The sequence below is a fragment of the Crassostrea angulata genome, chromosome 5 (genome assembly GCF_025612915.1).
Source record: "Crassostrea angulata isolate pt1a10 chromosome 5, ASM2561291v2, whole genome shotgun sequence".
NCBI lineage: Eukaryota > Metazoa > Mollusca > Bivalvia > Ostreida > Ostreidae > Magallana > Magallana angulata.
Genome location: NC_069115.1, coordinates 57179941 through 57191454, shown reverse-complemented (window position 1 = coordinate 57191454; position 11514 = coordinate 57179941). Strand labels below are relative to the sequence as shown.

The 11514-nt window shown below is 32.6% G+C and overlaps 1 protein-coding gene across 1 annotated transcript; it reads left to right on the top strand.

Moving 5' to 3' along the window:
- Nucleotides 1–741: 741 nt before the first annotated feature.
- LOC128184925 (uncharacterized) lies at nt 742–11213 on the top strand. The gene is made up of 8 exons (XM_052854565.1): nt 742–1110; nt 1413–1646; nt 3062–3364; nt 5542–5826; nt 8679–8963; nt 9069–9368; nt 9538–9834; nt 10148–11213. The coding sequence occupies exons 1-8, from the start codon at nt 1053–1055 to the stop codon at nt 10414–10416; spliced, it is 2031 nt and encodes a 676-aa protein (XP_052710525.1). The 5' UTR covers nt 742–1052; the 3' UTR covers nt 10417–11213.
- Nucleotides 11214–11514: the final 301 nt, after the last annotated feature.

The window sequence follows — 11514 nt, the reverse complement described above, 5'->3', positions numbered from 1 at the left end:
AAAATCGAAGTAAGCAACTAAACTTGAATTAAACCATCGAAGCTTGTTACTTGAAAATTAAAACTGATTATTTTGTTTTATTGAGAAAGTACAACACTGCAAACCATCGTCATATTACTGTCCAAAAAGGCCCGGAGTATCTTGTGGAAAAGTACATTGACTAGTGTAAGAAACTTTCAGTCATATTATTGTCTCAGAAAACAAAAATGATGTGATTATGCAAACCACAAACACCATCGTCTTTAGAAAAGTTAATGAACTCGATCGCGATTTGACCTACTGTGTTTTTTAAAGCAACTTCATGCGCGGAACCAGAAAATTTTTACAGAAGGGAGAGCACGATTGCTGAGGGGGGGGGGGTCTGAGGCATATGTTTGGTAATTTTATAATGTTTTGGAGAACTTTGAATTTTGCAATTGGGTATGGACTCCATCACCCCCACCACTCTAGATCCGCGCACAGACTTAATACGAATTTCTCGTCATTTTTAAATGACATTGAAATAACTTAAATGATGCGTTCTCTTTAATTTTACACGATTAACCAGCATCTTTCTATCTGTTTCTTCTTTTGCTTAACCACAACTAGGAATCTGAATAAAATGCAGATCTGCTCTCCACTAAAACGATGCATACAATCAATAGCTTAACGATATATCATTATACTCGAATGTTACTACACGTGCTGATGTACACTAAAGTTGGTTAACGAAAGTGAAAGTAAACAAGACTTCCAGGAATGAGAGAAGATCGTTTGATAGAGAAGAAAAAAATTAAGAACGTTTGAAAAATGGATCATGAGAAGGGAAATGATGCATTAGTGGCTTCACTGCAGAGTTTGTTCGTGTTTTTTACAGGAAGCAAAATCTACGTTTTACAAGGGTGGCACAAAAAAATAAGTTCTCTTGAGAATCCTTATGTAGCAGACGGTCTGGAAAAATACCAGGAAGTTCTAATTTATTAGTCAGAGCACTAATCATATTTCAACATTGACGAAAACGTTTCTTATAGTTTTGCTACATTTTTCAGTATTGCATGTAAATAATTTTGAGTATGCAGCTGTTCATCGCTCTGTATACCATACATTGTGGAATCCTGTGTTTTGTTCAAGGTGAGTGATAAACTTTTAACATAAGAGCATACCAATCCGAATTCCTAAAAGTAACATGTGCATAAAACACAGCTAGAGTGAAACACAACAAACTATCACCATGCAGTAAATAAGTTGCAAATGACAAGACAAAAATCGTGAAAACTGTAAAAATGGCAACATGAATCATGAATGGAATTTATTGATTATTTGTTAATTTACTTAAGACATATTTCGTTTTGTATTTATAATAGACATGCATTCGTCAAACTATCTCTTATGATCATTTTCAGATTACTTTAATGCAATATTTGGTTTTTCAGGTCAAATCTTGCATATATCAACCTTGTTCATGTCTGGCAATGTGGTATTTAGATGGACTCCGTCATCCAATTCTTCAAATTACTATGTGTTCATAACCAGAGACAGATCGACAGATGCTCGGACCCGTGTGTATGATACACAGTACACTGTGAAAGATGCGATCTTGTATGATTCCATTACGATCAATGTGAGAACACCCGAATCACTTGCAGACAACGTAGTGACATACAACGGTTTGATTATTTTCTTCTACATATATATACATTTTTGGCATAAAGTTTAATAATATTACAAAATATTAATTAGTTCTATTTTGCACTTATTTAGATATTTTTTAAACTATCGTCTAATATTTAGCAAGTGTTCACCCATCCGAAAACGTCCATTTAAAGCACTATTTTGACATCTTTGGGTCCATATTGTAAAAACACGTTTAAAGTAATATTTTTGTATTCATCAAATCCTTTAACAAGTGTCTAAATTCAATTCTTAAAAAGGGTCTAAGTATATATTTAATAAACAATTGTGATAAAAAATTGCTATGGATATTTAAAAGTTTTGTTATTCGTCAATTGACAAAATTTTTCACAAATTCACACTACATATGGCAGCTGATTGTATTTTTCACTTGTGAATAATCTTGATTATCAAAATAATTGACATTTTTGTGTGCAATTGAAAAAAAAATTAATATTTTTTATTAATTAATGAAAAAATCAGAAATCACATGAGATTGATTATTCTCATTGATGTAAAGAGTTGACACTATCGTATCAAGTCTGACAAAGCTGCAGATAAGTAGCCATATGATAGCTTTTGGGATGACGTTACAACCACATACCACTTATATACAGTACTTAAAATTTGTACTACTTTTAGACTGATAATACGCAACCCATTACACATTATTTAACATCCCTATTAAAGAGCATGGTCACGATTTTATTGTTTACGATGTTTGAGTAATGCATTTCTAATGATCGACCAAAATTTGGGTGTCAGTCGTAAAGTTATAAGCAAGGTACCGAGCTTAAAGTTCTTTGTTATGTAAACAAGGCTCGTGTCTTGTTTTTGTTTAGATTGGTTCAATATACCAGTTAAAGTTCTTTTATTGCTAATTTTTCTATCTGGTGATTCGTCTGGAACAAAAATTAACACCCCTGACGTTTTTTACATCTATTTTTGGTCTTAGCTGGGAAATTCAAATTGTAATTATTAGAGATGCCTTACTGAAACATTGTAAACATTAAAAACGGGAAAATAAATTTTGCCCAAAATCGAGACCATGCCCCTTTAAAAAGATATAAAATAAAAGAATTATCGTTCTTCCTTTTTTATTATGTCTTTTTATATAGATTTGTGTAACTATATATTAATGTTAAAATTATTATTTCGTAAACATTTTCAGCTTAGCAATGCATCCTTTTGTTCACGTCTATATCTATAAATGTTATCATTGTATATCTTTCAGTTAGGCTAGGATTATAAAGAATATTTTAAATTGTGCACATTCTTAATTGTGTAAATAGTAGCAACTGATACAAAATACTACCCGCCGTAATGATACAGTAAAGGCGTTCCTTTATTTCTTTTTAAAAAGCTTAATGAATGATATACAATTGTTAATTGCTTAAAACTTTTCTTTTAGTCTCCAAAGTTAAAAGTCAGATAGGAGGCAAGAAGAATATTTCATGGACAGCTGCCTTCTTTCCAATTACAAAATACAACATTTATCACATTAATAAAGAAAACAGAACTGCGTCAATAATGCATGTGTATCATGAGGGAGCCAAACTGTCGCCTAAGTACTCATACCTCACTAGACCATTTAATTCCACCAACATCCTGTTTGAGATAAGGAACATAACTCTGGATGACGCTGGATATTACAATGGCGGGACGAATTTTCATGATGCACGATTTGGTGGTGGTGTTTTACTCATTGTATCAGGTAAATGATTGCATTAGACATGACTGGTTGAGTGGTCACGTGAAGGTGTTGTGCTGATTGTGTTTTGTTAATTTTATATATACAAAATAAAATTTGCTCGCCAGTAAAAATATTTAACTTTTGTACTACATCAATTATTTATTATGACATGCTTTTTATGACATGCAGATGTTGTTATATATGCACGTATCAAATTATTATAGAGATGTGTTATGTTGGAATTTTTCAATGTTTTATTAATTTATATTTCTGTCAACTCTGAAAAAAATTAACACATGCAACGTCATCACTAAACTTGTATTATTTTTCTTAATAATATATGCTGTTTTTTTCGAAACCATCATTAATTGTTTTCCCTCGGACTGAAATGTCACACTTTCATTGGTTTAAACATAGCACGTGATTGCGTCATATATCTCTATAATTTGTTCGGTGAGAAATAACATTAGGCAATATGGCCGTCATTGGCCGACGCTTCATTTACTCATTTCGACATTTCATAGTATTGAATACATAAACCGCAGGCCGTAAGTTCTTAAAGTATTTGGAGTAGTTGCCCTTTGAAATTCTTTAAAATTAGAGTAGTTGCCCTTAGAATATTGACGTCATTTTGTTTTGTATGGAGCAAAACAAAATGGCAACGTCGAAATTTGCTCAAATCTCTGCAGAGAAAGGGAGAAAACGTTTAAAATTGAATTGCAACAAAACATTTTAAGGAAACAAGGATGAAGCAAAGATTTTTAAAGAGTATTTAAAAGTGAGATTGAAAATTTTGAAGAGTTTAAATGAGTTAAATTAGACGAGATGTTAGGCATCTTGTACATGGCTTTGCGTAGATCATCACTATTTGTGAATAAATATGTTGCTTGACAGTCCTCTGGAAAAACAAAACACTTATTAGATTAGTTACTGACTCACTACGGAAATATATTGGGTTGATCAATCTCATAGATGGCGAGGCGAAGCCGAGCCGTTTATGAGATTGATCAACCTAATATATTTCCGTAGTGAGTCAGTAACTAACCTAATAAGTAATAATGGTGTTAGGTCAATTAAATTAAATATCTTTTTCCACACCAGAATATAACTTCACTTCAAGTAAAAAAAAAAATCTATGTCTCTTAAAACTATATTTATCAAAGTATCGAAGAACTGACGTGAGTTGATTTTATCGATGTTTATTTATTTAAAATTCAATGATATGTTATTTTGCATGACAAGTGCAGGTAGTTTCTAATATGTATTTGAATTACGCACATTTTTATAATATGAATTTTCGGACTTTTTCGACACAAGAATGTTGATAAAACCCCATATAAATCATGTTAAGTAATATTTAAAGATATGATTAATTTAATTCAATCAGACTATGTATCAGTGATAGATATATTTATGGAAAATTTAGGGATTCAAGCAATATTGAACTCTCGTCTTGTTCAACCAAACGCTCAGCTGTCGCCGTTAATCTCCGACAAGCAAGAGAGACTCTCTGCTTGTCGGAGATTTACGGAGACAGCCGAGCGTCGAGTTGAACGAGACTGTATTGAACTCTGGTGTCAGAATACATACGACTACAAAAATTATCTAAATTGTTCGTACCATTTAAAATCTTGCTATTTTCAAGGTATTTATAAATAAGTTTCCTTGAAAAAAAAAGCTTTAGCGTACATTATTTCCAATTTATCAATTATTTTCAAGAACTAAGCCTTCTCAGCGGCGATGATTTGTGCTTTGGTCCAAACACTGTTTCACTTTCGGTTTGTCAGAGTAACTGCATAGGAGAGTTGATTAAAATCAACTCCCAAGAATAGTTTTTGCTTTTTGTTTTAAAGTTACATGAATTTCTTTTGTTTTTGATTTAGAGAAATAGGTGCATAAAAATAAAAAATTACCATCAAAAGAACAAACTTTTGTAGTTATTTGGCACGTTCTTGTGGGTTTTTTTATAAGTAGTATTCACATGTCAAAGGTCATCGTCATTCTTTCAACAATATGTGTTTGTATACAAGGCATGGAGAGAATACAATTAACAGAAATTTTATTTATCATGACCATCCCTGATCAAAGCAAATAGTACAAGATCAAATCAGAAGATTTAAAATAAATATACTGTAAGTTTCTCAACAATGTTAATTGTTATTGATGTTTAAAAACTTGCTGATTTTTTATATTTTGAGGCACACCCAAAAAGCCACGAATAAACGGAACCCTTACAACACTGGTTGACACACATTTAGAATTGACATGTATCAGTAAATCAACCTCCGCTCCTGACTATTACTCCAAGCTTGTCACCTTGTCCTACACGTGGTTTATCAACAACACTAAGATGGACAAAGAAACCAGGGATACCCTGAGATTGAAAGTTACTAAAGGACATCGGTACACCAGATACTCATGTACAGCGACAGAAGAAGATCTGGAGTCTGTTCAGAGTGATGCACTACAGATTAATCCTTTATGTATATAATCTTTTTACACTTGTAAATAGTTCATATCTTATTACAGTAAAACACGGTTATAACGAAGCGCCAGGGACGGGCGATTTTGCTTCGTTATAAGCGTAATTCGTTATATCTGTCAAGTTTACATCATGTAATATAGTCACGGGGAATGAAAATCACTTCGCTGTAAGCGTCAATTCATTATAAGCGTGTTCGCTATAACCGTGTTTTACTGTAAATGATAATTTAAAATATAGCTCGTCATTCAACTATCAAAGTTCTTTATCCTGTGTCTAGTATTTTTAGCTCATCTGAGCTGAAAGCTCAAGTGAGCTTTTCTGATCACCTTTTGTCCGTCGTCCGTCTGTCCGTCCGTCCGTCCGTCCGTCTGTCTGTAAACTTTTTACATTTTGAACTTCTTCTCTAAAACCGCTTATACAATTTCAACCAAATTTGGCACAAAGCATCCTTATGGGAGGGCGAATATAAATTGCAGAAAAAAAAGTCCAATCTATATTCAAAGCCGAGAAAACCTTGAAACTGTAGAAAAAGGGGGGTGCATTTTTAAAAATCTTCTTCTCAAGAACTACTGAGGCAAATTCAACGTAGTTTAGCATAAATTATCCTTATGGGAAGGAAAATATAAATTGCAAAAATTAAGGTTTAATTCTGTTTCAAATTTGAGTTATTACAAAAATAATAATAAAGGAAAGGCGTGTTTCAATCGGGCTCGGCATCCGGTAAAATGGGTAGACAAGACTTGGCCTGAGCAAACAAAAGATTGGCAGTTATTAATCTGCCAATCTCATTAAAATTTCAGGATATTTGATGGACCAGTATATTTGTATTTGCTGTAAATATTGCTGCAAAATAATGCGTATTTGGAATTGACGATTGCCGATCTGCCCTGGCTTTTATTTTGCCACGGCCCGGGTTTTCATCCCCATTTTACCAAGACTCGTATTCCATACTTCTAAAACGAGGTTCTTTGTTTAAAGCAGCCATGACATTATACGAAAAAGGGTCGATCTGACTATGATGAATTTGCTTGTGGTGCAACAGCTTGCGAATGAAGGGAAATTTTTGAAACATGCAAAATATATTGGTGCCGATTTTGTGAAGTAACTTGAGGCTAAATATATCAATGCGTTGACAATTTTCACACATGACGTTGGTGTTAGCTTGTTCTGATTTTCGTTTCGTTTTCATTATTTATGCTTTGTTACCTGGGAACTATCGTCTGTATTTCGTGATTTTTACGTATCAAATCAAACAGAGACTTCGGTAAATCAAACAGTTAACTGTTTACCTGCGCAAATTAAGCAAAATCTGACATATAAAAAACGTACTGAAATACAATTCATTCTATCGGTAATATTCGGCATTATCTTTTGCATAATGGTAGAATAATGCAATAGGTTTTGTTGAGATGCTCGGCATTTTCTCGAGTTTATTCAGTTTAAATAGAGCTTGATATCGTTGTCGGAAATACGTAGGTATATACATGTATATATATGATTCATTTCAAAAAAATAAATTGTGTTCTTTATTTGTTATAGTGCATGTTTCTTGTGTTTAATTGTTTACAATTTCTATTTACTAACCATATTTGAGTGTTAAGCTTCGAATTATAAGCAAGATACAGAGATATGCTCACAATTCTATGTTTGTACACAGATCAGAACTAAAGATTTCTTCCAGAAACCAACTTTAACAACTTATTGTATTGTAAACTTAACCTTTTTTCGTCATTATTACTCCTACTGTACATGTGATCCTTGACTGTTTGTGTACATTTGTATAAACTGATTTTGAACCTCAAATACCAGTGAACTGGTCTTCAGTGAATAAATGAATTGAAAATCTTAGGCCATTCTTTTTTTTCCATTTTAAATGCTGAATAGGAAATACCGAGTTAAAAATCTTAAGCTGAATGTAATAAACTCATGTGAACAAAATATGACTTAAACCTAGGCGAACTGTGAGCTCTGTATCTTGCGTATAAATCTACGATTGACGCTGAAATTTTGGTTGAACATTAGAAATTCTATATGAATTAGAGTACCTATGGTAAATACTTGTACAAATAAAATAAAGAGTGATATTCTGTATATACCTATTCTCTGGGGCCCCCTCTTTATACAATAAATAATGTGAAATCTACATCAATTTTGATAGTTTTTCAGACACGGGTAAATAAAAACGACATTTTTAATACAGTTTCCATGGTTCTGACACATTTCTGTTGCAGGGATAAGGTAATTATCGCTATTCCTAAGAAAATATCACAGCGGAAAATTATCCTGGTTTGTACACGAAGTAAATAACTGTCATTTAATCATAATGGAGAAGACAAATAATTTTTTTGAATGTTTTTAATTGAGGAATTAAACACATTGAGGTACAATTTTCCTCTTCACATCTATACATGTAGGATTTTTAAAATAAAAAACAATAACTATTATATATTTTTTAAAAATACAATAACTAGTAAGTAGTTGATGAAAAAAAATGTACCTATATGCTTTCATATATTTTGACCGCTTTACAAAGTGGGGGGGGGGGGGGTGGGGGGGGGGGGCAGAACGAAAATATAGGGAATTGAAAGTTAACAACTTAACAGTGTAATCCTACCAAATGTTTAGTTTTATATCTTGCGTAGGATTTCTTATTCTGGTAGAAAATAGTATTTCATGAAGGTACAATGTCAAACATTACGTGTATGCAAAAATAAGTGTAAAATTCGAATACTTTACAATATTTATTTTTTGTTATTTTACCAAGGGACCATACGGCACAATATGTTTTGAACGCCCATTGTTGCTCAGGTGAGCGATGTGGCCCCATGGGCCTCTTGTTTATGTTTACAGATGGTCCAGAACAACTCATTTTCACACCAAAGCCAAACGTGAATAAATATGATAAATTAACAGTAAAGGAAGGCGATGTAGTCGGTCCGATCTTTTGTTCAGCTGACTGTAATCCACCCTGCAACGTAACGTGGAAATATAAGGAATCAAACGGTCTTAAAGATGCCTTGTCACAAAATGGGATATTACTATTACAAAGCATCAACAGGAATGTAACCCAAATCATTTGCTCATCTAGATGGAAAAATGAATCAGTGGAGAAAGACTTTACACTTGACGTTCAATGTTTGTACCTCTATGCCGTAACGTTGAATTTTGGTTTTCTTTTTTAAATTTATTCGTCCAATATATTGCTTTTAGAGGTTTTTTAAAAATCTTTTTTGAATGCAGATTTTGATGACTCAATTATTTATGTAAATGACGAATGGGTGTCAGATCGAATAACGGTAGACATCCAAGAGAAAAACCCGTTACAACTATCGTGTCTCGTTAATGGAAACCCAATCCCAACTGTACGACTCGGTAAAACACAGAACGGAGGGACTGTCATTTTGTCTGAGGCTAGGGACCACTGGTCGAACTACAGCTTTGGTACAGGAGCTCAGTGTTCTGACACAGGGACATATGTTTGTTATGGACAGTCTACACATCTGAAAACCAGCACAAAGGCCATTGACGTAAACATTTTGTGTAAGAGTTTTACTTTATATGTCATCAACCCCTGTATCATTAATATTTGTTTTGCTTTATTAATACATCAATGTAATTCCTCATGCCTCTTAACGCGTCTGTTCGTCGTTTGCTTGCTGGAGTGTACATGCTAAAGAGTTGAATTCACGCTCCTTTTGTTGAATGATAGGTGAGCCAAGGTTGGATAAAGAGGTTCAAATGAAAACTATTACTGAATCGGTAAAAACCAGGATTGTAATCATACCTGTTATTGCTTATCCATCTCCTGTCCTGTCAAAGATGATATGGCTAGGACCTGATGATTTTCCGACAAACATCACCACCAGTGTTGTATTACAGCTTAATTGCGTCATCTACAAGCACCGTGTAATAAGCATCATTTCTGGTTTGGAAGACGAAACATTCGGGGAATATAAGCTTTTATACGAAGGAAAAGTACTAACAAATTTTTTCATCAGAAGAGAAGGTAAATAGTTTTAATGTTATTATTTATCATTAAATCATCTACTGAACAAACAATCACAAAGCTATACAAAACTGCCCTGAAACAGATCAGAGCGTTGATCGTGAAAAGGTTATTGCAGCCTATGAAAATATATTTTGAAGTTAACAATTTTAGCATTAATCCAACTCTTTAATTTTTTTGTTTAGAAACTTCACGTAAGTACCAATTTGAACCTTAATTGTTAATTTAGATTGAACATGCAATTACCAAAAGTACTTTGGTATTTGTTCATTGAAATATTAAATTGACAATATATAATGTTTTGTGTTTTCAGAGTATGAGATGTCAAGAGGACACAAGGTTGTTATTGCCGTTCTTTCTACAATTTTGGGAATTACGTGGCTTTTCATAATAATATATTTACTCTTTAAAAAGCAGTTTCTGCTTTTTCATAAAATTGATAAACGTAAGGACGAAAATCATCAATTAGAGACCAAAAGTATGGCACAACATTATGACGATTTGCAAGATACTGATGTAGATAAAAACTACACAGCTCTGGACCGCACAAACCAGGAATCTCCATACGAGGAGACACACTAGAATTGATACAATTCAAAACTGAGTTTATGTTATGAAACACGTGATCTAATCTTATATCTATTTGAAAGAGAACAGCAACCTTATATCTTGTCATTTTGAAAAGAATTTTATATGCTAGTATATGTAACTAATCAAAGAATTTCAAAGTCCTTGTCTGTTCAGATTCGATTTGCTTACGTTTTTTAAGCATGCCACTAGTTTTAGATCTCGATTTTAAGGGATAAATATCCAATATTTTAAAGCAATCAGTGTTTGCTTCCTTGTTGCTATTTATATAGTCTTTGTTTGAGCGTATGACATCTTGCCAAAATCTTGATTTTAATCTTTCTGTAATCAAATTCACAGTTGCTTTAGTCATGTCATTTTCATCATATAATTGCTTTCATTATTTGATAATTTATGTATTACTTGTAAATTAGATCACCTTAAATATCTTAATCTTAAGAAGAATCACCAAGTGTATATAAAGGAAAAACCAGGATTATCTTTCTCATAATCTTTATCATCATTTTATTGAGATTGATATACTTTATTATGTAAAAGCACCATTAAGGTGTAAAAAAAATTGTTGCTTTTCATTATTTATTGTTTTTCCTTGAGCTACACATTTTACTTGAGTCCATAATTTCATGGGCTGTGTTTTACAAAAGGACTTATAACCTACGACCAAATTAAAGATTGCTTTTTAATCAGAAACTAATGTTTGAATTAAAGTATTTAGAATTTAATTGTAGGAATTAAAATAAGGGCATATTATTGGTTTAATGCAAATATTGTTCGTCAAAGATCATTCTTCGAGACAGCAAATAATTGTGACTGTGTTGCCAAAAATTATTAACGCTCACTCAAAATATACGTACTACTTTCCTGGATATTCAAATAACTTAAATCACCCCGTAAAATATATCTTTATCATAAACAAAATTAAGAGTCGTGGGCATCAGAATTCAAGCTTTGTCCGACTTCCACTGAATGGAGCCTGTAACTTAAGCTAGTAAATAAGGGTTAATATTGAAAATTGGAACTATAAAATATAGTTCATATCATGAAGTGTTTGAAATAATCGTCCGTTCTTATCCAACGAAATGTCAATATTAA